Below are 27,045 nucleotides of genomic sequence, written 5' to 3'. Positions count from 1 at the left end.
TATGATGCTCTTCTCAGAGAATTTGAAGCAAACTCAGAGAGTTGTGGTGGGATGAGATGAATACACTTGTAAACTATTCACTGTAATTTCTTTTTACTGACTCTCAACAGAACATCGCATTACAGAGGTGAAAGGGGGAGGATTACATTTACATTTGCCGGCCATATGTTTCCTTGCTTGCCCAGAAATACAATCAGGTTGAGAGAAATGAGGCTAAAAATACGCATTGTGGGTGGAAAAATTCAGAAATTTCTTTCTGCTTTTCAAATATTTCCCTTTCCTCAAGCATTTTCCCGTGAAATTGTTATGTGAAAATGCTGTGAACACAATTTCTAAGAAGCCTAAACTGATGTGAGAGATCGAAGAGATCGGAAATGCGGGTATAAATTACATACACGATTAGCTAATGTGTGATACTTTAATAAATGTTTAATTAATTGGATGACCAACACTAAAAGTGAATTTAATAGACATTCAATTACAAAATATCTTTCATGGAATCTTTGGCACGAGATTTCACCTGTTACAAAAACATGAACGGAAAAGTTGAAAGACAGCATATTGGAATTATTTTTAGCACTCTTGCTCATAAACTTGCGCTATTACGTCGTAGAAGTCACGGGAGATCTTAAAAATGTAGAAGAGGAGTCAAAACCAGAAGAGAAAGAAGACAGTCATTATGCTGAACACGAGGATCAGCTGGCCATTGACGCGTGGCGCGCTGTCCCAGCCGCACTCCAGGTCGGACTTCAGGACCTCCATGAGGCTCTGCGAGCCCTTGTTGGAGCACTCCGCCTCCCTGATGCCATTCTCATTCGCGCACACTTCAGCGGCGCTTGTCTTTCCGTCCAGACGATGAGCCGTGGAAGCTGCGTCGAAGACGTCGCTTGACCAGGAGAGAGCGTTGCACATGTACTGTCGCTTCTTCCTGGACCAGTACTCAATCCAGCCAATGCCACAATCGCAGCTCAGCTGTTGATTGCCCAGCTTCAGATCCAGCAGGAACACCTGATCAGGCAAGTGAGGAGCTCTTCCCGTGTTAGGATTGGGCAGCTTTATCAGATTGTCGTTGTTCTCCGTGAAGTCCATCGTGAGATTGCGAATGCTTCCGTGGCTCTTGAAGAAGTTGTTGGGCAGGGAAGTGATGGAGGTGTTCTGGAGGATAAAATGCAGGACCGGCGATTGAATGCCATTCAGGATACTATTAGCCACTTGTTTGAATCCTGTGCCACGGAGAACGATTGTCCTCAGTCTGGGATGCATTATTCCGTCCATTTCCAGCTTGAGATCGGTTTTGGGATTCGTCTTGGGTCGCATGAATCCCACATCTCCAGCGTAGGCGGCAGGAATTGGCTTTGGAGCCTCAATCTCTAATTGCCTCAGAGTTTCAACTTCCTCAATAGCAACAGGAATATTGAAGTTAATCACATCAGGATAAGGAGAAATTATTAGTGTCTTCAACGATGACAATTTGCTCAAAGCACCCAACTGAAAGACAAAACCATTAAAGCATCTCTCCTTTGATTAGGAAATTTAGTACAATTTCTCACCTCGAAGGAGTTCAAGAAGAGATGAGCGATGTTGAGAACTTCCAGAGTTTCTGCAGCTCCGATGAGACTCGTGTTGGTGAGTGTTGAAATAGGATTTCCGGCCAGATTCAGAGACTTCAGTTGAGGCAGAGAGTGAGTGATCAGTGGCACAGCAGATAGATCGTTATAAGACAAGTCCAGATGTCTAAGGAAGGAAATGTTGTAGGCCAATTCCGGTGGAATTGAAGGCAACTCATTGTGAGCTATGCTCAAGCGCCTAAGGAAGGTGAAAGGAAGGTCAGGAAATGCCATCATGGAGACATTCTCAATCCTTAAATCCATCAAACTATTTTCCAGGCCGACAAACACTCTTCCTGTGATGTCAAGACCTTCGTTATTGGACAAAATGAGTGTGTTGAGTCGAGGAAGAGCGGCAAATGCGCCATCGTCCAGTCTGAATATGTGATTATTCGAGAGATCCAAGTAAGAAAGGCTCTGCAAAGTCAATTCAGGATTATTGAAGACATCATACTCTAGTTTCTCTCATTTCTTACCCTAAACTTCGTGGATAAGTCAACATTGTGAATAGTTCCTATTTGATTGTAGGACAAATCAAGGAAGGAAAGAGTTATGGCTGCAACATTGCTCATTGCATTCACGGGTATTTTAATGAGCCAATTGTGTGACAAATCCAATTTCTCCAGACCGTCATCAAAGAAGAGATTCTCAGGGAGAGATCGAATGTAATTGTGAGCTAAATTCACCACTCTCAGCTCTGTAATGTACTTGAAGAACTCCGTTGGCAAATCTGCCACTCTGTTGTGAGACATATCAATGTACTGAAGTTTTCTGGTGTTTCTGAACGTGTCGTAATCCAAATCAATGATTTGATTGTATGATAAATCGAGGAAATGAAGGTGCTGAAGATTCCCAAACACGCTCCTCGTCGTATTCTGAAAAAATAATTAAAAATGATTAAATCAAGAGAAGAAGAAAATTTCACCAATTTACCATCATGTTGTTTTTGCTCATGTAAAGATGCGTGAGACTAATTTCGACTGGTCGGAAGTATCCTCCATTGATATCTGTGATGTTGTTGCTAGATAAGTCCAGAATCTTTATGTTTGAGTGGAATAGAGAACCTAAAAGCGAGATTCATTAGCGATTAGCAAGACATCGTCTGTCCTTCATCTCACCATATTCCCTTCCCGGATTCATGTAAAACGTCCTGTTGTCGAAGAGATACTGAATCTTATTGTGACTCACATTCACCGTGAGTGTCGAGAGTGTTCCCACTTGGTCGCAGAACTCAAAATCGAAGGCATTTAGGTGATTGTAGGACAAATCAATCAGTTCGGTTTCTGGGAGATTCTGCAATGTGACGACAATCGTTAAATTTGAATTTTATAGCACGCCTTAGACGAGTTTTTTCACGTGTGTGGGACAGTAAATGTGACAGCGAGAACAGCAAAACAACACGCGTTCCTGTTTTTCCTGCAATTTACCGTGAAAATAGTAGTAATTCGTGAAAAATGAGTAGTGATTCGGAGGCATTTAGTGATTCTGACGATGAGGTGAAGAAATTCTCCAGAAACCACTGTTATTTCAGTGTGATAATGCGGAATTTTGGATTTGCAGGTTAGAGACGCCTTTGCGAAGGGCCTCATCAAGCCGGGCTTGAATTTCGAGGTGCCCCAGAAGAAGCCCCTGGCCAATAATGTGGTGAGTAGAGAGATGATGTTGTCGAGAACAGGAAATTGCAGTAATTGTGTCCTTTCAGACTCGTCTCAATTCCAAATGCTCAGAGATTCGACTCAACATGGACTGGATTGAGCGACTTGATTTGGTGAATGAACCCGCCCCGCTGGCCCCGGAAATGACTTTGCAGCTGGAGAAGGAGGAACAGAAGCGAGCCAACATGTTTGCAGGGAATGCCAAGCTGAAGTACCACGAGCCCAGCAAGGATCCCGTGCTGAATGACTTCAAGCGAGAAATGCTGTTCCATCGACAAGCTCAGGCCGCCGCTGTTGAGGGCATCCGGAAGCTGCACGCTCTCGGCGTGGCCACCAAGAGGCCTGACGACTACTTCGCCGAGATGGCAAAGACCGACGCACACATGCAGAAGGTGCGACAGCATCTCCTGGCCAAGCAGGAGGGCCAGGCGAAGTCGGAGAAGGTGCGTCAGATCCGCGAACAGAGAAAGATGGGAAAGAAGATGCAGCAGCAGGCGCGCCTGCGGAAGGAGAAGGACAAGAAGGAGACACTGGACAAACTGAAGAAGTTCCGGAAGGGGAAGCTGCAGAATCTTGACTTCCTGGAGGATGCAAAGGGACAGACGAAGCGCCAAGCGAAGGACAAGAAGTTCGGCTTTGGCGGAAAGAAGAGGGGAAAGAAGCAGAACGACAGGAAGTCTTCCATGGGCGTGAGTGCGAAGTTCAGGGGCGGCAAGGGTGGGAAGGGCGTGAAGGGAGGAAAAGTGACCAAGCGTCCAGGGAAGAGTCAGCGCAACAAGGGAAAGACCAGGAGGAAATAGAGACTGTGCTCAGAAATGCAAAATATACATATTTTCTTACACGGAGAATCTGAAATGCGACAGTGTTTAACTGCAAATTGATGACTCATGAAGAGATTATGTTTTTCCTTGGCCTTCACAGCGAACGTAGTAAACAGAGAAGATAGGAAAAGTGCTGCAATTGCGTGATTTTCTGAATACGCTTGCTTTTTACAATGATTTACTCTTTATTCTGGCAATTTTGTAACATTTATGTTGCTCTTGTTCATCATACGATTACGCTACGAGATAGTGTCCGGCGCTGGCCGGAAGGAAATAGAGAGAAGAGAGAGTATTGGCTGCACAGGTGCTCGTTAGGCGTGATGGTGCTGCCGCATGTGGTTCTCAAACTCCGACGTGGTGGTGAATTGCTTCCAGCACAGATGGCAGCAAGTGCGCAGGAGCTGCGGGCAGGTCCTCTTGTGGCGATAGAGCTCCGTCTTGTTGGGGAACTTGCCGCCGCACGGGATGCAGTTGTACATCCGTCCCATGGCGTCGCCCAGGGACGACGGCGCCTCCGAGAATCGCTTCATGGGCCCTGGGCCGGCGAATCGCGGCGGCGGCAGCATGTGCGGCATCGCCGGACGATGATTCATGGGGTGCGGCGGCATCATGTGCGACGAAGAGGACATGCCGTTGAATCTTTGGTGGCTGGCGAACTCCAGACGCTTGATCTCCATCTGCAACGCCTGATTGATCTGCAGTCGCGGCCTGGGCGTCGGCACGGCACTCGTGGAGGGGCTCATCAGTATCAGCTCGCCCTTCTTCTTGTGTATCTTCATGTGGGAGTTGCGCGACTGGAAATTGGGGAAGGTGCAGTAGCACACGTTGCACATCTTCGTCTCGTCAATCTCCAGGCCAGACACCGCAAAGATGGTGTCATTGAAGCGCACTCCGTGCACCAGGAGGTAGTGCTTGTGCAGCTCCGGTCGGCTGCGGTGGAATGAGGCACGACAGACGCGACAGAAGAACTCGCACTCGCCCTTCGTCCAGTGATCCTTCAGCGTCTCCTTGGACATGAAATAGCTCAGGCAGTTGCAGCAGCGAAAGTTGGGAAATCTGTAGCTGTAGCGTCGGAATTTGGTGTGCAGAATCTCCGGCGTGTCCAACTTCTTGAGGCGCAGCACAAAGTGGCGCAGCTGGTGCTTCGACAGCACGGCCGCATTGGGAAAAGTCTTCCGACAGAATTTACACGTTGTCGGCGTGTTTAGAGAGCTGTTCACGCCCTGGCGAAGCTCTCGCGGCTCCTCCTTCACTTTCAGATGAATGCTGAGCTCAGAGTTGAACTGAATAACCTGTGTGGGATCCGTCTTGAGTTGCTTCCTGATGTCCATCAGGGGATTTGCAATACTGTTTCTTGTCGTGCTCTTGGCCGCCACTTGGCGCTTCTTGTATACTGGCTCCTCCTTAAACGGCGACTTCTCCCTGCTCTTCGCCTTCCTCTTGTACTCATCCAGCATGATTTGCTCGTAAAACAGCGCATCGTCAATCATCTCCTCAGAATAGTTGATGCGCGACTTGGCCCGCGTCTGCGGCCGCTCAGACGAACTTGAGGAGCGACTGGAGAGCTTCCGCTTCTTCACGCCATTCTCCAGCGGAGGCAGCTCGCTGAAGCTCTCCTGCTCTGAGTATCCCTCGACAATGTTCACGTTACACTCCATCGCCGTTGAATCGAAGAATTGCTCCTCCTCGCCGTGAAACTCATCTAAGCTCATACTGCTGTCGGAATCCGCGATCTCCGACTCACTCCACGTCGCCGCGCTGTCCACACTCAAGTAGGTGTGCAAGAGATTCTTCCCCTCGCGATTGATGTACTCAATGCAGGTCTTGAACAGTGATGGCACCTCTCCGGACTGCCTGGGCGTCCGCTTCTCAGGCACCCGCGGTCGCTTGCTCAGCACAAGTCGATGGCGATCGAAGACGGCGGACGGCATCTTCTCCCGCAGGCTGTCTTCCAGCGTCGCCGCGAAGGTCTGCAAAGGGACAAATCAGCATCTGTGGCCACCAGTCAATGATATAGAGGGAATTCCAGTACCTCAACATCGCTGCAGATCTGCAGGTATGTCTGTTCCTTGTTGACTTTCTGCAAAGCGTCGAGGCACTTGCCCAGATACTGCTTAAAGCGCTCTGAGATTCCATAGAAACTGGTCACGTGCTCCCGGCACCCCGTGCAGATCCACTTGGACAGCGGATCCTCGGGGTATATCTACAAGAAAGAGCAAGGAGCTCATCAAAGGCGCCGCGATAGTGGCCTCAGTGTAAACATACCACGATTGGGAGGACACTCCGCAGAATGGTCAACAACTCGGTGTTGGTTTCGATGCCGTAGAGAAAATGCCTGCCCTTGGACTCTGTATTCTCCCGACCGCACAATCGACACGACTCCAGCACCGAAAACGTCGGCTTTCCACTCATTTTTCACCCAAATTTTCTCACTTCCTTTCCGGCATCAAAGCGGAGAATTCGCATTTTTTCGACGACCCTGCGATTTGTCCATCTGACAGCTGACACTTTTGCCTCTTCGACGACTTTTTGCGCGCGCGCCGAATATTCAAAACTCCCGCGATTTCGGACCCGAGTAAATGTTTGAAAACTGCGAGCGTTTATAGTACTAAAAATTACTAACAATAAAATAAGAGAACACAAAACATTGTGCAAATTAGGGGGAACTTTTCAAGAATTTGGTGCGAATTAAATTCAACATACCTGGAATGCTTCGTCGGAAATGCTGGTGAGCTTGTTGCCTCTCAAATTCAGGACACGCAATTGATGCAGATTCATGAATGCTCGTCTCTCTATTTTCTCAATGAGATTGTCAGACAGAACGATGCTTCTGACGCGCTGAAAAACATTTATTCATTGTTAGGCAAGAGTGTCATCAAAAGGCAAGACGAAGTGATTCACCTCAAGATCAACAAAGGAGTGTTGAGGGATGTACTTAACACTGTTGTATCCCATTAGAATGCTCTCCAGATGTGAATGAATGTCGCCCTGGAAAGTGAGTCCAAATTAGCAGTAATTGCTTTGCGAATTGCAAAGATTCAGGACAAACACACACACCTGAAAAGTTCCCTTCACAATTTGCTCAATCTGATTATCTTGCACATTGAGATGGAGCAATTTGCGAAGGAAGTGAAATGTCGTGTCGCTGATGGACTTCAACTGATTATTGCTAATGTCCAGCTCTCTCAGTGATGTTAAATACTTGAGAACATCTCTCGGCAGCGATGTGAAAGACGCCGAGAAAGTGTGTGACAACTTCAGCGATTGCAGAGCGTGTCCAATCTGCAATCAACATCCAATTAGTGGGTGGATTAGGCGGTAAAATAGAGGTGCGAAATACCTCGAGAAATGCATCGACGTCGAGAGTCGAAATGGCATTATCGCTCAAGTCTAATCTCTTAATTCCACGAACGTACTTAAATGTGTGCGATTTGAGGCTCTTGAGGTTCGCACCGGAAATCTTCAGGTTCTCCAGCTCGGGACTGAAGTCGAGAAAGTCCTCGGGTCCCAAATCCCTCTTTGCCAGCTTCGACACAGCCAGAGATCGAATATTTCTCATTCTGCATGCAAAGCGCAGCGAATGCGAAGGAAGAAAGGAAAAAATCAATAAAGAGCTTCATTGTTCGTTCACCTTAAATCTTTCTCTCTTCACTGACCTCTTCAAGTCTTGAAAGCTCGTTACGGCATTCGTGTCGCCGCTCAAATCTAATTTGAGCAGCGTGGATTGGAAGCCATTGAACATTTCAATAGGAATTATGCTCTTTATGCGATTCTCCCTCAGACCGAGAGACCTATAAAATGGGGGGTGAAAGTCTTTTACACACGAGCATGCAAATTGTCTCAGATGGATTTTGCTCACTTTAGCGAGAAGAGTTGCTGAAACAATATTTCTGGCATTGAGGATAAATTGTTGCCGGACATGTCGAGAATTTGCAGAGAATTTTCCAATCCGCCAAAAGCACTCGGAGATATGAAATCCAAATTGCATTGTCTCAGATACAATTCTCTGATCTTTGCCTGTCTGAATGCATCGTCCTGTGTGAGGAGAGATTGAAGAAGGATGCAAGAGAAAATAGAATCATATTGCAGAGACTCAATTCACTCTGGTAACTCACATTAATAAATTGCAGTGGATTCCCATCCAGAAAAGTCTGATTGACCACGTCGAAGAACTGAAAGGATCCCGTCTGGAGGATTTCCAAATTGTTGTACTCCAAATGCAGGACATCCAGAGAGAGTCTAATGCCGGGATTATATTCATTGTCAGCCAAATTCATCGTGGAGATTCTGTTATGGGACAAATCCAATTGCTTAAGAGATCTCAGCGTTGAGACTTGGCCGTAAGGAATGCGCGTAAGGAGATTGTTGGACAGCAGCACACGCGTGAGCTTGTCCATGCCGTCGCGAAAGACACTGCCGTCAATGTCCCTGAGATTATTGCCGCTGAGATCGAGCGTCTGCAGGAAGTGGAGGCCCGCGAAGGTGTCCATTGGCAGGTGTGAGAGTGAGTTGTCGCAGAGGATTAGCTGCTCCAGGGAGTCCTCGAGGCCTCTCCACGACTCGTGATCCACGTAGGAAATTTGATTCATGCTCAAATCGAGTGTTCTCAACTTCTGGAGGTGTCGAATGGCTCTCGTCGGAACTTCTGCCAATTGATTGTCAGTCAAGTGGAGCTCCCACAGAGATCTCTCCAAGCCAATGAAGGCATCATCGGGAATTTCCGAGATGGGATTTGACGATATTGACAGCTCGTAGAGACCTTAAAGTGCAAGAAAAGGCGCTCAAGCAGATCCACCAGACATAATCTGTGTGGACAACCAACCAGTGGCCTGAAAGAAGTAGGGCTCGATGTGATGCAACTCGTTGTTCTCCATGTGCAGCATGAAGACCTTTGAGGTGTTCACCATTCGCGGAATGGCAGGAAAAGGAACATTGCGGCACTGAACAATCCCAAGATCGGGCACTCCTTTCGAGCACGTGCACAGCGGATTGAGCGCGCACGGCGGATAAACAACATCCAAGTCCTTCCCAAAGACACAGCAGACACTCCACAAAATCACAAACAGTGCCTTCAATTCCACAGGCATTTTCCCTAACTTTTGCTGCCTTTTGTGATGTCTCGATCTACAAAACTATCATCTCTCAATTCCAATTACATCACTTGTGTGTGTCTTATATTGAATTTATGCTAATCAGCCAAGTGAGTAATCTTCAATGGAGTTCAATGAAGAAAAGTTTCCACACAAAAACACTCACTCTCTTTAAGAAGTTCACGAAATTTTCACTTTTCACCTAAGTTGTGAAGACGAACACTTTCTCCGTCCAACTTTCAAGTGTGATTATTCCACCCCTTTAGAGAGCACTGATTGCACTAACAACACAATCCTAAGCACACCATTTTCACACTTCTTTCCTCAAGAACTAGAGAGAATCTTCCGACTGGCGCAGCGCTCGCGACACTAATAGTGGCAAACAGCACCGAAAGTTACAATTTAACCGCTTCACCACGTTAATTAAATTACAGATATTGTATTTCATGGTGAGCAAAAAAGAAATAAGAACGCTCAAGTGTGCTCGTTTTCTTTTCGACCAAACACCCATTTCCCATTTTTCTATCCGATCCCAACATTGTCCACACAGTGGCTCATGACCTCAAACATTTGCCATCACTTCCCCTTTTTCTCTGTCTGCATTAATTACGTGGGCAGCGGCCAATAATTTCCAGCATAATTCAACACACATCGCTCCACTCAATAACACGCTGATGTAAATTAATTTGTGCATTTAGCAATTATTAGCCATATCGATTTTGCATACAATTACATTTATGGTCAAATCCTGCTCGAGAGGCATTTATATTCTCATTTATTTCACACCATTGCGGTTCAGCGTCCTGATTTTCAAGTAGCGATGCACCAAATACAAATCCTTATCAATGTCATCTGTGGAAGAGAAGGAATAAATGATTCAAAAACCGCTGCATTCGAGCGCATAAATATAACACGTTGATTAACTGGTGGAAAAGCTCCTCCTCACAAGAGAGAAGACATGATAAATGAACTGATAAAACCACTCTTTCCCCCCCGATACACTATCCATTATGCGAGACATAATATTGCATTAAATATTCTTTGAAACTTTTCTCATGCATTTTTCATCAGTCAATCTAATCAAATAGACGGCGAGGAAAATTGCTATTGGAAAACTCTGCACACACTTGTGCCCTTGCAATATCATCATTTCCCTATCCTGTGCATCCTCGCAACTGCACAATGTGTTTCTGAATGACTTAATTCCTAACACACACACATTTATATATACTCACCATCAACTTCTGATAAATTTTCTGCATTCATTGGGAAAGTTTCAGGCGGAATAATTGCTTCTGAAGTGTAATAAAAAGTATTTTCCACTTGTCTGAACTTATTCATGGAACGCATAACAATGCGCAGAGAATTTGGCCTTTGCCTGCAAGAAGAGTTTCAACAAATTCAAATTAGTTTTGAGTACAATTATTGCAATTTAAATCTCAGTTCTTACAATTTCGTGAGGCCCACAACTTGGTCGTTCGGCACGGAAATGTTAAGTGTGTAGTGCTCAGCTGAGTTGAGGTCCTTCATGGCCACGAGTGGTGCATCCAAGAGACTCCTTGTGATCAATTGATTCACTGCAACAAGAGACGTGTGATTAAGTGAGTGGCGGATTGTATGACAGAAATTCATTGCTGCATTGTCTTACGGTTGGTCAATTTCAGGCCCTCCGCTATTAGCAAGTGCTCGAGAACGAAGTGAACCTGTGCCAACTTCGCCAATCGATACTCCACTTCGCCACGATTGAAGTGACTATTGCGAAATCCCACCATATTATCGTCGATGGCATCTTGGCCGGTGGGATTCTTGAGCAGGGACTTTGCCGACGTGGCTCGAGATGACTTGGCCTGATTGCCGCCACCCAATAGAGACTTCCGCGACGTCAATCTCTTGGAATACGGCTGATTCTCCTCCAGAGTCGCCCTGCCGAAGGGATAAAAGTGCTCGTAACATTTGATGGGCATATCAATATCTCAAGAGTACATACTCGCCCTGGAATTGAAGCTGTAATTCTTCCGGGAAGCACACTTTGCTGTTCGAGAACACGTACTCATAGTCCTTTCTCGCCTTCTCGAGACCAATTTCCAGCAGCAACTCAAGTGGCTCACTTCCCACGAGACAAGGAATACTCACCTCCTTGTGAGCCAGAGAATCAATCAGCATCGCCAAGTGATTGCCACTGGTTTCCACATTCTGCCAGAATTATTGAGAACATCTCTCAAGTTTCCCCCAATTAATTCTGTAGTTTTTTGCACAATTTCCTTACCAGAATCTTATTCTCGCAGGCAGAGTGAAAGATGAAGTTGAAAGCCATTTTGAGGTCTCGATACGAGGCTGACATCTTAAGGATATCCCACAGTTTATCAGTGATGCTCAGGCAGTCGCGCTCATGAGTGTTTCCCAGCACGGAAGACACTGTGTTCTGTGACGCAGTGGTCTTGAGATTTGTCATGTTCAGTGGAAGTTCAGTGAGAGTCACTCTTATCTCGTCCCTGAGCGATTCAATGGTTGCGATGTTGCTACAGAGGAAGAATACGAATTAGTTTTTGTAATTGGCAGCAGAATAGCCGGAAGCCTAATACCTTCCGCAGTCGTACACTGGATCGATCCGCTTATCATCGTGCATCTTGTACTTTGCAATCTCCTTGGCAATCATGTCGAGAATTATCAATTGGCGCCAGTATTGTTCCGCTAGAAAATCCTTCGAATCAACAGGTAGCTCTTGTCGCAGAGTGCACACGGAATTGGTGGTATTCATTAGGGTGGTTTGGTTTGTGTTGATACAGTTGAACTCCAGCATAATGTTGCTCGCCAGTTTGTAGTGCGAACTTATGTCCATCTCCACCTTCTCAATGCCGCCGACAAAGGACAAATGAACAGTCCTGAGCGCTGCCAAGTTCACATCCTCCAGCAGAAGCTGGCCATCAGACCAGATCTTCCCACGAGAGTTCCAGCCATGAAGGAACTCCTTCTGCAGGATCAGAGCATTCTTCGAGTCCCTCTGCGAGAGAGCCCAGATGGAAATTCCACTTTCCGATGCAATATTGTAGTTGAGGCTGTTGAAAATCTTTATGATAGCCTCCAGATCGACTCCCTGGTATTCCTCCTCTGCAGATTCCCAGCTCTTTTCCCTCTTATTATCTCTCAAATTGGCCGAAATGTCTAGAGCCTCAATGGGACATTCATCCTTCAACGGTGATCCCGTGAGATCCAGAGATACTTCTTCGCGATTCCTCACGGGACTCATAGAATCCGACTTCCTCCTCGACACCTGAAATCATCCACAAAATAAGGGCAAATCATGAGAAAACACCTCAAAATCCTTACAAAAAAAAACAACTTACTCTCTTGAAGAGAAGCGGAATAATGGAATCCTTCGTGGCTGTTATTTTCTTGATATACGATGGCACTTTGATCACAGAGCAATCACCGAAGGAATGAGTTTCACGAATATAATCGATTATTGTGGAATATTTCTCCATTTCTTGCGCTTTTTAATGATAAACGGAAGCGGAATGAATTTTCAAAAGATAAACAAACGCCGGCGCACTGTCAACTGACGTCTTCCGAATTCCATGAGTGCCAACATCAGGATATTCTATTCTCCTATGTTGCGCGTGAGTGGGAGCGGGACAAATATATGCCATCATGACGTCTTCTCTTTTCCCCGAGAATTTCTTTTAAAATAATCGTTGACCAGGTGATTTTAGTACAAGATCAGGATGAAAAGTTAATTAAATCAATTTGTTCACATTGAAGTTATAATTACAGGTAATTTCGTATGAACTTCAGTTAATGGAATGAGTTCTGCAGGAAAATTATGCGGATATTTCTATGAAGCATTTTCCTTTCAGCAGCACTAAATCTTGAGGCGCAGACTGATAAATTCTGGGGACAATATTTTATCTTGGGGCAGATTAGTGAGAACCCTAGTCAGTGGACTGCATATTAATGAGTGTGTGGGTAAATCACGACGCATAATTTTCTGGTGAATTTGAGATGAGAAATACAGGCTAATATGAATATTTTGGGCGAAAAGTGTACATTTTCACTAAGTATGATTGTAGAATTTTCACTGAATGATTTATAAGGCACATGAACATGAATGAATGTAAATCAGATGGGTGCTGAAGCTTCGCCATCAGACGGAGTGTGTGTGTGCCAGTGATTTATTTCCGCGTTGCGATGTTTAAGGGAATGTGTCTAAGCACATCTTGGATTCATCCGAGTGTAACTAATCCATTAAGGCAGCGGAGGCAGCTGAGAATTCTATGAGGATTTCTACTTGTTGCCAATGTTACTCCTTGTCTGGTATAATCTAATTCAAGAATTGCCACACAAAAGTCGACTTGCTGGGAAGATTGTGTCTAAGAAAGTGGCAAAAGACGAAGCTTTGCTCTCATCCTCCCTAATCAATTTTCCTTGCTTCTCTGTGTGTGTCTAAATTCTCAGGGATTAGCCATCTACGCCATTTTCACTTTAATGAAACAACTCTGTCAGCATCAGACAAAAGTCCTTTTCCTCACTACACTTATGGCCCCTTTAACACAAGTCTCTCCTATCCTTCTGACACCTAATGAACTTTTTCACGTACATAACATGAATTTAAATTTCCCCTAATTCCCTTGTCGTTTGTCTCTCATTATTGTCTGTTGGGGTTCATGTAACACATGGAATTAAATTGTGGAGCATTCAAGAAAGCTTAAGATGATGATTCAGTAACTGAACTCCACAGTTTTGCATGAGTAAAAGTCTTTAATTTCCTCCTGACTTTCCATCATACCTACAATAACATTTGGATGTTTCTCGACGATCCCAAAGCCTTCTTTCATTGTCTCAGCCCCGCGGAAAGATGTTCCCAGTGAGAATAAAAGGAAGTCAGAATCACGAGGAAACTTTTAGAGGGTTAGCAATTTGTCATAAAATTTATGTTTTTCATGCCCTTTGCGGGCGAAAAGCAACATTGAGAATTGAGATAGGAAATTACTAAGCTGTGATGAAGAGATAAGGCAAAATATTGCACAAATTTACGAAACTCCGATACGATGGGTGGTGAAAAGTGGCGGTGCTTCAATGCAAATGGTTGGCCATTTGGAGGAAGTCATATTACGGGCAACATACTGCCGTATCGCAGTCAAAATGCAATATATTCAATGATATGTTATCACGGCACAAATGGCAGAGGATGAGAGGATGAATAAATCACGAGAAATGAGGACATTTTAGCGCGCCAGACGGGATGATTTCTCATTGATATTCCTCATCATATTTCCAAGAATATTTTTCCCCATTTGCTATGCGAGGCCCGTGGCGAGTCATAGGCCCAGAATTTATCATTTTCCGTGGCACTGGGAGTGAAACATACCATGACACACCTTATCGCATGGGGACTGTTCAATAATAACGGAATAGATTCACGATGAGTGCGAGCGAGGAGTGAGAAAAGAGCGCGAGAGTGTTTATCGAGCTTTAGATATGTTATCAACTATTTGGGTTACAGATAAGGCACTCTTCGTGCTCCAAGACAGGTGAAAATCTATGGCAAAATTCCTCAGTTTCAGACAACGCCCTGACCAGGTCAGGTGGAAATGCAGTGATTCTCCCTGTTGAGAGTGCGGACTCAAGTGTAAAAAGGATAATTATTAGATTGGTGGTGTAATTAATAGACTCTGCAGGAGATGAGGCTGAAAACGCTCTTTGTGACGCTCTTCTGCCTCGCCCTGTTGTCCTCATACAGTGTCTCCGGACAGAGTGAACATGAGGATGACGTAGAAGAGGTTGAGACCATTGATAGGGATGTCCTGGAGATTCCCGAGGAGCCACAGGCGAATGTGTCGCAGTATGACGATGCTGACGATCAGCCTGAGGACGAGGTGGACGAGAAGGACGACAGTGACTATGACACAGCATCGGATCAGCCAACGCCCGAGCGCGAGGAGGACGAGCCCGAGGATGACTTTGAGGATCCCGTGGCCGTGGACACCACAGTCAATGAGGATACAGTGAATGTGGACAAAATCAGCCCCGTGAGCAGAAAGTCCGGAAATTACTACCTCTACGACGAATACCTGTCCAGCAACCTGGACATGGATGACACAAATTACAATTGGGGTATGTCGAGAGATAAGTTCATGTTCACACTCCACTGAATATCCCCTTTTTCCCACCGTGTGTAACGAAATTTCCTATAATTTCCATCATTAATCATACACCATCTCTTTTTACTGCGCAAGTGTCAATTTCGCAACAGAGCACGATAAGATAAGCGTTACTTTCTGTAGTGAGCACACAGAGTTTCTCGCTGTAATGCTGGCTTTTTTTTCCTCTCTCTACCCATATAGCCATCCGCCATATGAAATATTTATTTTTTAACACAATTCACATTCTCGCGTGGAACAGAGATTGCTCTCGGGTCCCTGGAAAATTGGGTGAAAATTGCCTTAATCTTTCACGCGCGTCTTTCCCGAGATGTGACGTCTTACAGGCGGAAAAATGATGATTAATTTCCCTTTCTAATGAATTTTATTTCGATTTTTCCGGATGATGCCATATCTATATATGGCATGAGGTGTATTATTTGCGAAACACCAGCGCTTATCGCAACTTGCGATAGCATATCAATAAATTTCAACTTTTCCTCGAAATTACATTTATCACCGCGCGATTACTAATTTTCCCGCTTCACTTGAAGGGTTACCTTCAAGTGCGCAACGGTGAGATAGTCGACATTCGGAACACACATTTCATGTATATTCTTTTCAATTTGAGCAACATTAAAGCGCACAGCCAGATAATTTTCCATTTGCTATGCAATTCAAATTTACATTTAGCAACCTGTTCAGAAATGGCCCAGAGGATTAAAAGCATGAACGTGAATAAAATCCCTGGGAAATAAGGGGAATATATAATGTTGCTTCCTCATTATGATTTACAATTAAAAAATGTTGCATGGAGAAAAAAAGATGGAATGAATTATATATTTCATGGGAAAGCGCAAAACATGAAAATACTCTAACCAGTTCGTAAAGATTGCTTGCAGAGATTCTTTTGGGATGTTATTTGCTTTCGAGAGTAAATTTGTTCTTGGTTGGAAAAACATATGGATAGCACATTATCCAACCCGCAGACTCTGGAGGCAAAGATTGCCCTTTCTTTTCAAACATCAAAGCTAATTACGTGGAGTTCTAATTCTTCTACCGAGTTGCATGTTAAATTAATTTGCCTCCTTAAACCGTAATTCAATTCTATTTGTTGAATTTCCCGTCAGAAAACTTAAAATTAATGACATTAAATTAATTCACGGCGCTGTCTCTGCATGAAATTCTTCTCTGTCACGATAAGATAATTGATTTATTAATATTTTTTCTATTTATCATTAATTTTCCAACGCGGCATTTATTCAATTTCCTATCACCAATGCACGCTAAGAACTTCCACAGCGTAATTGAATGGTGAGAAGTTTCTAATTGCCATCGATTTCCCAATGTCTCGCCCATAAATTCAATGTGGGAGAAAAATATATCTTCTTCCGAGATACAAAATCTTATTAAGGTTAGGACCTTTGGTGGGGTTGTGTACATATTTATATGCAATAAATGAGTATATAGGAGAATGATTGATGTGTTCTGGGATGTCGATGAGATTTCACTGTTCAATCGAGGCCATCAGGAAGGCAAAAGTTGCCACTCTGCTGAGATTTTCATGAATAAGTGATAGTGTGAATAAAGTGATATTGAGCTGAGATTTCCAACCGCATATTCGCCCGCACTTGGTGCCCGGATTATTATTGATGGGACAAGATAGGATGTGTTCTCTCGAGGGAAAAGTTCGGGGTGGTGCTCCACCCTTAATGTTGAACTACATCATACGTCGCTGTTCTCTCACTCTCTCCCTCTCATTCTTATCTCCACCAGCGGATCCCAACAATCGCGTGGCTCCGAGTGAGCCCAAGACTCACAGGAACGACGGGCGAGGTTATGCGATATCCCCGGCTCGACTAGCTGAAATTCGGCGACACTTCATGTACTGGTTCTTCGATCAGGGCGGCGACAACAACCGCGGCGACTACCAGACAGACATCCACGCTTCCATGCCGCAGTTGCACAAAAATTTCAACTTTCAGCTCCCATTCTTCGGCTTCAGGTTCAATTACACTAGGGTATGTGATGTGGAGCAACAAGTGCCGATGGCCAGTCATAAATTACATCCTTTCTTCCATAGGTCTCCATGCATGGTCATCTGGAGTTCTCCGATCCGCCGGAGCACTTCACCTACCCTCTCACGTTCCCCATCAAGGACTGGCCACGACGCAACGATCCCTCATTCATTGGGATCTTCTTCTCCAAGTGTCGCATCGGCAGAATGAGGCCCACAGACTTTGACCAGCGCGTTCCCGGTGTTTACTTCAGGTAAGAATTTATGGGAAAATTATACCACTGCGAGTATGTTTCATCCCCTCCCGATAACATCTGCCAAACACTCCCCCCAATCAGATTATGCATTAGTACATTCGTAATTCATTGAATGCAGCTTTCATTAATCAACAAACTGACTATCAATTATTAATATATGTCCTAATCACTTTAATAGATTATGCGCAATTGATATTGCTGATAAATTTTCCATCATTTCCTGGAAATTTAATAAAACTATATACAACTGTCGAATGAAGAGCTTTTCAGGCCACTAATCAAAGTTGTAAATCCAAATTTCCAACATCCTGTTATGCAAATCGAGCAGGAAAGAAGGCATAAAAGCGTGTTTTTGCACTTTTCAGTGATTCCAAAGCCAATTCACGAGCTTAATAAACCTCATTATTCACTTTGTGATCTCTCCTCTTTCATCGGGTGGAGCTTTTTACTTAATATTTCACAAAGTCATACATAAGTAATACACTGACAAATCTCGTGTGTTCGCACAAATATGGGTCACCAAATATCAATATATCATCATTGAGCAGAGTCTTGCTGATGATTCTGGCTGGCGGGGTGGGAGAGAGATAGAATAACTCGAGGGGCGAAATGAGTCGATGAAATATAAATTGTTTACCAAACTATTGCCGTGAATGGAGGACGAGTTATTTACTAAGTGACCTTTATCTGTCGGCAAACTTTAATATCTAATAGACGATTATTGCCCTTTTTGCTATTGAAATGACTCAGAGTTCACTATATTCACCAGGATGTCTGTCCCTTTAATCGCATGGGAGCCTGAATGGCAAGATAAATAGTAATAAGAAATGAGAAAAGTGAGGCATTATTAAAAAGAGGGTGGAAGAAAGTGTCGTTCTCGTGATGTTAGTCGCCAGAGCGGCAAGAAGTCTGTCATGTTGATTCCTTTCAAAATTGACTCAGGCTCCCCGAGAACACAAAGGATGTTGGAGAACGGCACAATGGACTACATTAAAAGCTCTCATAAATTTCATCATGTGTGTATTCATAAGATATTCTCGTTGAAAAGGACTAATTCAACGCATTTTAGCTTTCTTTCACATTTCCTCTCTTCTTTTCCCGCCTGTTTTGTGATTCATGGCGCAAAATGTTGAATTCATAGTTCTCTGATTTTCCCCAAGAGCTCCATTAGAAGGAGAAGGACCAAAGGGAGAGGAGGAGAGGGTGGAAATGGGGTCCTCTTGCAGGTGTACCTGAGGGACACTCTATTCAAATTCCGAGCAGAATTTAAATATCAAAAATTGTTATTAGTTTCTCGTGTTGGCATTTCGCTTCTCTTTATCCATTCTGTGCTTTCTGGGGCTATAAACTTGACCATTTTGGATGTTTTATTCAGGGGTTGATTTTGGGGCCTCTCTCGCCATTCTCCCGTCTTTTAGCACCGCTTCTCCGTGTCTCTTTTTATTCTTCCTCCTCGTAATCCAACCCATTATTATTCACCCTTCGGCGGTCTTCGCCATTTCCAATTTATGAAACTTTTATTGGTGTAAATTATGAGGATCAACTTACATGGATGCTTCAGCAGTGTTTCCTTGCTTCATTTTCTAACTCTCCACTCTTCTAAATTGCATGGTATTTCTGCCGCATTAAGCGCCACGCATATTGTTTTTCCCAACCCCATTTTTTCACCCCCGCGCGTGGGCTGGGCGCGAAAGTAGGCCAATCTATTAACACTTTTGCAGTCATTTAATTTCTCCTCGGTTTTCTTTCAGGATGGAACGTGATTTGCAGACACGTACCGATCGTTTTGGCGTTGAAGTGCGTGAGCGCGTGATGTGGGACATCCGCGAGGGAGTCGTGGGATCCGATACGTTCATCCCCAAGCACGCTGTCATCATCACTTGGAAGAATATGTCCTTCGCTGGAGGAATTGACATTTCACTCCATCGCGTGAGTATAATTTAGAGACTTTTGGAGGGTTCTTCCATTAGAATTGATTGAAATAATTGGCAATTTTTCGTTCTGTGCGATTTTAATGTAATTCAGCCACGAAAATTGAGAAAGTTCTTGCGTAAATTTTCAAGCTACGCCAAAAAATTAATATATAATGCTATGAAAGGGAGTATGGAAATATGTGCACCATATTTTCCCTCATGACAGAGATGTTACGTACCCTAAAATAACAATGTATGGGAAATATTATGTTTTTCAAATGCTTTTTACGCACGTAAATGCAAACATAAACCATATGTTAGCAATTTCTCATGAAGCAAAAGGCTTGCATATGCAAAAAATATGTTGATTATAATAGCAAGTCTGTTGTAAAAGAGTTTTTGACACTCTCTACCTTGAATCTTAATCACATGAATTGTTATCATGTTTCCATCTATTAACCATTAGAAGTGTATTATCATTCTGTGCAATTTCTGAATGCAAATTAGTTTGCGAGGATATCGTGAATAGTTGTATAACAATATTGTTAAGCTTACGGATATTTCGTGACATGAGCCATTGAAATATCGGAAACAATGCGGAAGCATTTATGGGGCGAAACCCACTTTGGAGTGCATTTCTCTGAGTGCATTTTAATAGATTTTGATGATGCGAGCATACGATAGACAATGGATTAGATTGTGAATGAAAATGCATGGTGGAGTGAAGGAAAATTGACTATTCATCGAATGCTTTCAGACCAACACGTTCCAAATGGTTCTGGCCACTGATGAGGTGTACACATATGCAATTTTCAATTATGCTGAGATAAACTGGTCCTCACACACGGAAGCTGGCGGCGATACGACTGGCGGTGAAGGTGGAGTGCCAGCCTTTGTGAGTATTCACATAAATAGCTTTTGCCTGACAATTGATAAGCATAGGAGGGACAAGGAGTTTATGTAAATCTGCCCACTCGTATTGTATTAGATTGGCTTCAACGCTGGGAATGGGACTCAGGCGTACGAGTACAAGCCCTACAGTCAGGCGTCAGTGCTGCGAGACTTGACGGGACGTGGATGGGCTAATGGTTTTCCAGGAAGGCACATTTTCCGCATAGACGAGCGAATTATGCTGGGGACGTGCAATAAGGATATTGGTGCGTAGACTATTTATTATCATCACGCCGGACATCTACTCACTCATGATGGAATCTCGCTTGCAGACGCTGCCCACTTGCCCCTGGTGTTTGCACCTGAATCAGGAAATATGCTGGGCGGCACCGTGGTGAACATCACTGGACCGTGCTTCGATGAGAACGTGAGGGTGTCCTGCCGCTTCGATACCGAAGAGGTGATTGGACACTTCATCGACCGGAATCGTGTCATTTGCGTCCAGCCATTCCTCCTGGCTCAAGGATACATTCGCTTCGAGATCTCCGTGGGCACGGAGAAGTACAAGTGGCGTGGGCGATACTTTGTAGGTGAGTTAATTCCCGCGAAATTCATCTATGGCGAGGCGAGAGTGCCGCTTCTGGCGCCATCAGAAAGCCAATTGCTGATGAAAATTCGCTATAAAATGTTTTATCGGGAGAATTTTCCATAATTTAATTATAACAATGTTTGCACATTTATTATGCAATGCAGGCAATGGCCCGACTTTAGCACACACACAACAGGAATATGTTTTTTTTTGCTGTTGGAAAATTGCAAAAGCGCCATTTGATATTATATTTGCTTAATATGTTTATCAATTGAACAGAGTTGCGAAGATGCGATAAGAAAATCAATGAGTTTAACGATAAGACACAATTATTTATGTGTGTTTCGAAAATGGCGGACCAAAGTTGATTGTCTGCCATTAATCAAGTGGTCATTAATCTAAAATTTGAAGCTTTTCCAACTCTGATCTGATATCATGAATGACTGGTACAAATTGATTTTCAAAAGCTGCTTTCTCTCTCTATACAATAAAATATCTCATGGAAATATATACTAAAAGCGCCCTACTCAGTGCGTCAATCGATGGAGGAAAATTTTAATTGAACAAATCATTTAAAATTGCCCTATTATGAATTTATGTGAATACAAATTAAATTTCTCCCCCTGCGACTCATCCCCACTAGAAACGCCCGCGACAGCAACTGATAGGATTTTCTTTGAGAGCCAAGATGTGTATCAAAGGGCGCCATCCGAAGTGAAAATTACGTGGAATCGATACAATTTAACAACCAACTTGAATGCTGGAGTTAGAATATCGCTCTGGGGATACAGAGAGAGTACAATTCGGTAATTGCTTATTATAAAATATAATTGCCATCACTCGATGTGTAATGTTTCCCTCTGTGTTTCCAGGCCACAGCTTGAGTATATCGACATGATTGAGGAGGGCATCACAAATCAGGGACACTACACAATTGCACCGGGCAATTATCGACTGCGGAACAATCCCAGGAATGTCGACATGCAATTCGGCTTCATCATGATTAACCTCACAAATCCTGAGCACTTCTCTGGCCTGAGGATTTCGCCGTAAGTACAGAATTTACAACTCTTGCTGCCTGTGTGAAAATCCTTATTGATTTTCCTTCCTATCTTCAATGGAAGGCTTTCACACACAGTCTTGCTATTTTCGGCACATTTTCTTGTGGATTCTTTCCAGTTGACTTCCCAGAAAGAATAAGTCCTAATTTTCTCAAAGTGTTTTCTCGGCTCTTGAGTGGATTTCCTCAAATTTTCCCTCATATTTCAATCGCATTAAGAAGTCCTTTTAATTGCTGTACTTCGCCATTCAAGGGTCTTGTGGTCTAAGCCCATTCCTCTCGGTTGGTACTTTGGGCCTCAATGGGAGCGAATTCATGGCAGAAATTGGCCCAGAGCTCTGTGCGACAACTGGCTGAGGACTGATCGCTTCCTGAGGAACTTCCCGTCCGAAGTCGCCGTCTGTCCCTGCCATCTCGATCACGCCCTCAACGACAAGGGCCGCTTCATGCCAGACTTTGACTGTGACAAGGATTCCAACCCGTCGTGCCTTCATCATCGCGGAGCCATTCACTGCGTGCGAACTGGTCAGCCTAGTCTTCAGGGATCGGAACAGCAGTGCTGCTACGATCGTAATAGCTTCCTGATGCTGTCACATGATCAAATGTGGGGTTCTCGGCCGAGAAGAACGCACAACATTGGCCAACTGCCGTGGAATGAAGCCAACAAGGTGCCCACACTCTCCACATGGTTCCACGACGTCAGACCCTACTATTCCTGCTGCTTCTGGCAAGATGAACAGGCTGTCGGTTGTGAGACGCTGAGATTTGAACGGCGACCTTCTCAAGATTGTGTTGCCTATCAAGCTCCGGCTGTTGGTGGCGTTTTTGGCGATCCCCACATCATCACCTTCGACAATGCTCACTACACCTTCAACGGCATGGGAGAATTCGTCCTGGCTCGCGTCAATACTGGTCGGGAGCGTCTGGACGTCCAAGGACGATTCGAGCAAGTTGAACCCAACGTGCACGGTCCAGTGAGGGCTACGCAACTCACTTCCGTCGCTGCCAGAGGAAATACAACCACAGTCATCGAGGTGAGGCTGAGACCGAAGCACGCTCAGTGGCGCTATCGCCTGGATGTCTTCGCGGACGGACGCAGAGTGTACTTCGATAGGCCCAGTCTCAAGTTCCAGCACTTCCACGGTGTCACCGTCTACACGCCCTCCTACATCCTCAACCAGTCCGAAGTGGTCATCATGTTCGATTCTGGCGCAGGAGTTGAAGTGGTAGAGAATGCGGGATTCATGACGTGTCGAGTATATCTACCATGGACGTTCATAGTGAGTACTGAGAGGCCTCTCGGGTAAATCAAAGGACTTGCTTAACACTTTGTCATCCGTAGAATCGAACGAGAGGTTTACTTGGGAACTGGAGTTGGGACATACAGGACGACTTTACGCTACCCGATGACACCATAGTGGGGATTAATTTGAATAATTTCGAGAGCATCCACCGAGAGTTTGGAATGAGATGTAAATCCCAATAGATTGTCACAGCTTCACCGCAATTCACTCATGCGAAATTTCCCATTCTCTTTCTCTTTCTCCAAATAGGGGCGCTGGCGGATAGAGAACAGCCCGGAATAGGACAGGCGCTATTCACGCGGGAATTTGGTCGGACATCGAGTTACTTCGCCAATGCGACTTTCCTGCCCAACTTCATACGAGAGCCCAGAGACTTCCTACCGCCCAACCGGACGCATGATGTGGAGCGAGCCCATGAGCTGTGTGGTGAAAGCTATCAGTGTCGCTTCGACTTTGGCATGACGTTAAATCGCGAGATGGCTCATTTCACCAAGAATTACTATGACAGTATCGTAAATATTCGGGATCAGAATCAACGGTGAGGCATTTGGAGCTTTCAGTTGACGATGAACAGTTTTCATGGCTCTCTCCCTTGCTCACATTTCAGGCACATTCTCTCGTGCGGCATCCTGCCGACACCTCGTTTTGGCAGAAAGTCAAACTTTCAATTCGTGCCAGGATCGAGGGTGTCATTCGAGTGCAATGAGGGCTTCTTCTTGATTGGAGACAGCCGTCGTGTATGTCAAGCTGATGGCAGATGGGATGTCCCAGTTCATGGCTATACCGAGTGTCTTCGTAAGTACCCAAGTCTATATAACATTATCCCTCATTGGAAAAAAAGGAAGAAAGATATTGTGTTATTTACAAAGTTGTCGGGCCTGGAGCGGATTTGCCCCTTCTTCCTTCCGCTCTCGATTTTTACGCCCACCCCCAGCCCACGGTCTTTCCCTGCAATATTCGTAAAAGTAACCCCACGCATTTACGCAGGGAAATATCGATACCGTGGAGTATCAATCGGTGGAGCGGCAGTCGTTACACATCCATGTGAAATTTTGCTCTGACACTAAGAACACCGCGGTGAAATGTTATCGAAAGCTCGAAGCTTCAACCTCGCGTCGTGATTGATTTGTTATAAGCTTGGTTAGAAACATTCGCTGCCTCTCCACTCGGTTGTATTCTCAATGCGTAGTACATATGTACATAGCGAGAAAGCGGAGAATAAATAAGAGAAAAGTTCTGTCCGTTCGGCAATGATGTGTCGAACGATGAAATTAATCATATTACCACTTTGTGTTGTATAGGCGAGGTGTTCTACACTCGTCGTACCGCTTGGATAACAACGGGCATTGTTCTTGCGGTTATCGCGCCACTTTTAATGTGCATCGTTTGTGGCGTGTATTGCTATCGAAAGAAGGCCCTGAAGGAGGACCCCAACTGGAAGATGCCCCTGCCGTCGCGCTCTGGCTCGCGGGCCACGCTGCGGAATTTGAACAGCGACGGAAGTGACATGGACGGCACGGAGACGCTGAAGAAGAGTCGCAGCTACGATAAGGTGTACAGGACGCACGAACCGCTGGAGGGCAAACCGAACATTGACTTCCCGGAGAAGAAGTGGGACCTGGATGACGAGGACGTGACATCATCGGAAGGTAGTGAGTTGAGGGATACGAAGAGAGCTAAAGATATACAATACGTCTCTCATGCAGGCGATAGACCGAGGCAATTAGGGCGGCGAAATATGCGCGCGGGCGAGGATGAGAATAATGTTCAAAGCTTCCCACCGCCGCCCGTGGAGTCGCCCACGCCCATCAGCCCTGGCTACAGTCCCACGTACAGTGGACTGGATCGCGATAGCAGCTTCATGAATGACCAGCAGTCTCCGCCGCCGCACGCGGGGCCCGTCAGGCCGCCCAGTGGAGCCATTCGAGTCCTTCCGGGCGGCTCCACCGCCACCAGACCCGCTCCATCGCCCCCGGATGAGTTCCTCACCTTCTCGGGGCCGTCATCGCCGCAGCCACCGCCCCAGGACATCGGCCTGCCACGGGTCAACGCCAAGGCGACCGAAGTGTGAGGCTGAAGCCGCACACAATTGAGTCGCTCCCACGCAAACCCTACTTATAGTCCCCTCTTTTTTTACATCTTCGCACTACTGTAGGCATATTCACACCCAATTGTTAGACTTTAGGAAGGGCAACACACTCTTGTGCCAATGATTCATCCCAGAGATACCGCTACTATTTAAGGAACCCCACTTTTCTCAAGCCCCCGAAATGTTTTTCTATATGATCGAGGTCTCGATATCGAGAAAAGTAATTTCCTGAAGAGAGGCTATACACATATTGTCTCTGAGTGTAAGCTCAATATCGAGATGCGACACCATATAGTTTTGACTCTTCGTTTTGCTAAATTCTAAGCATTATTCTTGGAAAATAGAGACGCCAATTACATAAAATCACCATGACCGCATATTGTAACCACGAGGAGAAACCCTTTTTGTATGTTTCACATCGAGAGCGTCATTTTCAACAAACAAACCTTGTCACTGAATAAATAGTTAATAGTGATACAATGTATTATTCCAATACCTGTGTTTCATTGTTCGTCGCCTTCATCGCACAGCGACAACTATAATTGGATTTTTTTGAGAGCTTTCGCCATGTGAAATTGTATGTATGTTCAACATTTCATCATGCCCATAACCGGAAGAATAATGCCCGACATCCAGAGAATTGGAGAGAATTTTTTGTTGTTGAATCGATAGAGAAGTTGTCAATACCAATCAACTTTTGTCAATTAAATTGAACAATTCTTAGATTGGTGAAAAATGTTATGAATCGAATAACCATGTTTGAGAAAGTCACGAGCAATTAAAAAGTTGTTCCTTCTCTCAGAGAACACAGCCAATAAGCACATGTCTGTGAAGTTGTCATCTTTAATACATTTTTAATTCTGCTCAATCCGAAAAATATTAAAAAGTTTTAAAATTCTCCAAGTAGTTTCAGTGGAAAAGAAATTTAATTGTACTATCGTAAATTTCTGCACCAATAAATTCAGCCACTTTATTATTCAATTGAAAAGCAATTTCGTTAATCAATGAGAAAATCATTGAAGCAGAATATTGTGAGAGAAGGCGACTAAATGAATTTCGTATAATTAAATTTTCCATCTATTTTATCTCTCATTTATCTCCACAATATCAGGCACTCAGGAGTACTCATCGAGAAAGGCAGGAATTTCCTTTGGTGTGGTTTTGGGTAAGGTTTTCTGTGAATTGCTCTTCGCATCGCTGATATTCTTTCACCAAAAAACCACTGCAATAATATGAAAATTTGCTCCTCAGCTGTGATGGTTCCGGTATTCCTCATGATAATATGCTTCTCTTATCACTTCCTGAGTCGAAAATTTGGCCAAGATCTCCAGAATGAGCGAAAAGTGGATTTGGATTGAAAGACAATTAGAAACTTCCTTTTTTCTATACACCATTTTTATTGTTTAGAATATGTACATATATAGTATAGTAAAATTTTACCATGACTTTTCAATAAAACCACAATTTGCAAATGTGCTGTTCTTTTCTCACTACTTAATTTCTCTTTTTTTGTATACGTTAAAGCCAGAACACAAAACATGAAAATTCAAAAATGTGTTTCACCTTCCACACACTTTTTGCCCAACTGCCCCGAAAATCTTCCTTCAGTGTGTTT

General features: G+C 44.4%; 5 protein-coding genes across 7 annotated transcripts; 2 read left to right on the top strand and 3 right to left on the bottom strand.

The window, feature by feature from the left end:
• Nucleotides 1-97: 97 nt before the first annotated feature.
• LOC132264952 (chaoptin) lies at nucleotides 98-9,170 on the bottom strand. The gene is made up of 13 exons (XM_059765302.1): nucleotides 8,906-9,170; nucleotides 8,199-8,842; nucleotides 7,943-8,118; nucleotides 7,740-7,874; nucleotides 7,424-7,643; nucleotides 7,141-7,365; nucleotides 6,985-7,071; nucleotides 6,787-6,921; nucleotides 2,726-2,900; nucleotides 2,541-2,671; nucleotides 2,084-2,482; nucleotides 1,551-2,024; nucleotides 98-1,488 (listed from the first exon to the last, which is right to left on the bottom strand). The coding sequence occupies exons 1-13, from the start codon at nucleotides 9,168-9,170 to the stop codon at nucleotides 649-651; spliced, it is 3,906 nt and encodes a 1,301-aa protein (XP_059621285.1). The 3' UTR covers nucleotides 98-648.
• LOC132263348 (probable rRNA-processing protein EBP2 homolog) lies at nucleotides 2,979-4,132 on the top strand. Its single transcript, XM_059763071.1, has 3 exons — nucleotides 2,979-3,103; nucleotides 3,168-3,251; nucleotides 3,310-4,132. Exons 1-3 carry the CDS (start codon nucleotides 3,062-3,064, stop codon nucleotides 4,060-4,062), a joined length of 879 nt encoding a protein of 292 aa, XP_059619054.1. The 5' UTR covers nucleotides 2,979-3,061; the 3' UTR covers nucleotides 4,063-4,132.
• LOC132263341 (uncharacterized) lies at nucleotides 4,249-6,573 on the bottom strand. Its single transcript, XM_059763060.1, has 3 exons — nucleotides 6,349-6,573; nucleotides 6,116-6,286; nucleotides 4,249-6,053 (listed from the first exon to the last, which is right to left on the bottom strand). Exons 1-3 carry the CDS (start codon nucleotides 6,493-6,495, stop codon nucleotides 4,395-4,397), a joined length of 1,977 nt encoding a protein of 658 aa, XP_059619043.1. The 5' UTR covers nucleotides 6,496-6,573; the 3' UTR covers nucleotides 4,249-4,394.
• A 716-nt stretch (nucleotides 9,171-9,886) lies between the features above and the next one.
• LOC132264751 (protein zwilch) lies at nucleotides 9,887-12,463 on the bottom strand. Its single transcript, XM_059765052.1, has 7 exons — nucleotides 11,756-12,463; nucleotides 11,440-11,692; nucleotides 11,161-11,366; nucleotides 10,822-11,096; nucleotides 10,624-10,750; nucleotides 10,409-10,551; nucleotides 9,887-10,025 (listed from the first exon to the last, which is right to left on the bottom strand). The coding sequence occupies exons 1-7, from the start codon at nucleotides 12,418-12,420 to the stop codon at nucleotides 9,949-9,951; spliced, it is 1,746 nt and encodes a 581-aa protein (XP_059621035.1). The 5' UTR covers nucleotides 12,421-12,463; the 3' UTR covers nucleotides 9,887-9,948.
• A 2,242-nt stretch (nucleotides 12,464-14,705) lies between these two features.
• On the top strand, nucleotides 14,706-26,810 carry LOC132262927 (protein mesh). Of its 3 annotated transcripts, none has more exons than XM_059762442.1 (15): nucleotides 14,706-15,284; nucleotides 17,087-17,331; nucleotides 17,394-17,581; nucleotides 19,336-19,513; nucleotides 20,255-20,392; nucleotides 20,486-20,654; nucleotides 20,721-20,978; nucleotides 21,621-21,783; nucleotides 21,850-22,026; nucleotides 22,291-23,317; nucleotides 23,380-23,509; nucleotides 23,591-23,879; nucleotides 23,949-24,136; nucleotides 26,542-26,595; nucleotides 26,682-26,810. In XM_059762442.1, exons 1-15 carry the CDS (start codon nucleotides 14,852-14,854, stop codon nucleotides 26,786-26,788), a joined length of 3,744 nt encoding a protein of 1,247 aa, XP_059618425.1. In that variant the 5' UTR covers nucleotides 14,706-14,851; the 3' UTR covers nucleotides 26,789-26,810. The 3 variants fall into 3 exon arrangements, with proteins under 3 accessions (XP_059618425.1, XP_059618415.1, XP_059618407.1); XM_059762432.1 differs by lacking the exons at nucleotides 26,542-26,595; nucleotides 26,682-26,810 and adding exons at nucleotides 24,643-24,990; nucleotides 25,048-25,923; XM_059762424.1 differs by lacking the exons at nucleotides 26,542-26,595; nucleotides 26,682-26,810 and adding an exon at nucleotides 24,643-25,923.
• The last annotated feature ends 235 nt before the right edge of the window (nucleotides 26,811-27,045 follow it).

The sequence above is a fragment of the Phlebotomus argentipes genome, unplaced genomic scaffold, assembly GCF_947086385.1.
Source record: "Phlebotomus argentipes unplaced genomic scaffold, Phlebotomus argentipes genome assembly contig_2, whole genome shotgun sequence".
NCBI lineage: Eukaryota > Metazoa > Arthropoda > Insecta > Diptera > Psychodidae > Phlebotomus > Phlebotomus argentipes.
Note: the sequence above shows the minus strand (reverse complement) of the source record. Positions and strands in the feature narration are given on the sequence as shown.

What these genes read in the sequence shown, in the direction of transcription:
- LOC132263341 (XM_059763060.1), bottom strand. Translation starts at nt 6,495, where the DNA reads ATGAGTGGAAAGCCGACGTTTTCGGTGCTGGAGTCGTGTCGATTGTGC. An exon ending in GGAGTGTCCTCCCAATCGTG is followed by an intron (nt 6,287 to 6,348) that starts GTATGTTTACAC and finishes TCTTTCTTGTAG; the next exon opens with ATATACCCCGAGGATCCGCT. An exon ending in AGATCTGCAGCGATGTTGAG is followed by an intron (nt 6,054 to 6,115) that starts GTACTGGAATTC and finishes GTCCCTTTGCAG; the next exon opens with ACCTTCGCGGCGACGCTGGA.
- LOC132264952 (XM_059765302.1), bottom strand. Translation starts at nt 9,170, where the DNA reads ATGCCTGTGGAATTGAAGGCACTGTTTGTGATTTTGTGGAGTGTCTGC. An exon ending in TTTCCGACGAAGCATTCCAG is followed by an intron (nt 2,901 to 6,786) that starts GTATGTTGAATT and finishes GTCACATTGCAG; the next exon opens with AATCTCCCAGAAACCGAACT. An exon ending in GAATCCGGGAAGGGAATATG is followed by an intron (nt 2,672 to 2,725) that starts GTGAGATGAAGG and finishes TCTCGCTTTTAG; the next exon opens with GTTCTCTATTCCACTCAAAC.
- LOC132264751 (XM_059765052.1), bottom strand. Translation starts at nt 12,420, where the DNA reads ATGAGTCCCGTGAGGAATCGCGAAGAAGTATCTCTGGATCTCACGGGA. An exon ending in CCAGTGTACGACTGCGGAAG is followed by an intron (nt 11,693 to 11,755) that starts GTATTAGGCTTC and finishes CTTCCTCTGTAG; the next exon opens with CAACATCGCAACCATTGAAT. An exon ending in CAGCTTCAATTCCAGGGCGA is followed by an intron (nt 11,097 to 11,160) that starts GTATGTACTCTT and finishes TCCCTTCGGCAG; the next exon opens with GGCGACTCTGGAGGAGAATC.
- LOC132263348 (XM_059763071.1), top strand. Translation starts at nt 3,062, where the DNA reads ATGAGTAGTGATTCGGAGGCATTTAGTGATTCTGACGATGAG. An exon ending in TTAGTGATTCTGACGATGAG is followed by an intron (nt 3,104 to 3,167) that starts GTGAAGAAATTC and finishes TTGGATTTGCAG; the next exon opens with GTTAGAGACGCCTTTGCGAA. An exon ending in AGCCCCTGGCCAATAATGTG is followed by an intron (nt 3,252 to 3,309) that starts GTGAGTAGAGAG and finishes GTGTCCTTTCAG; the next exon opens with ACTCGTCTCAATTCCAAATG.
- LOC132262927 (XM_059762424.1), top strand. Translation starts at nt 14,852, where the DNA reads ATGAGGCTGAAAACGCTCTTTGTGACGCTCTTCTGCCTCGCCCTGTTG. An exon ending in ATCTACCATGGACGTTCATA is followed by an intron (nt 23,318 to 23,379) that starts GTGAGTACTGAG and finishes TGTCATCCGTAG; the next exon opens with AATCGAACGAGAGGTTTACT. An exon ending in CCGAGAGTTTGGAATGAGAT is followed by an intron (nt 23,510 to 23,590) that starts GTAAATCCCAAT and finishes TTCTCCAAATAG; the next exon opens with GGGCGCTGGCGGATAGAGAA.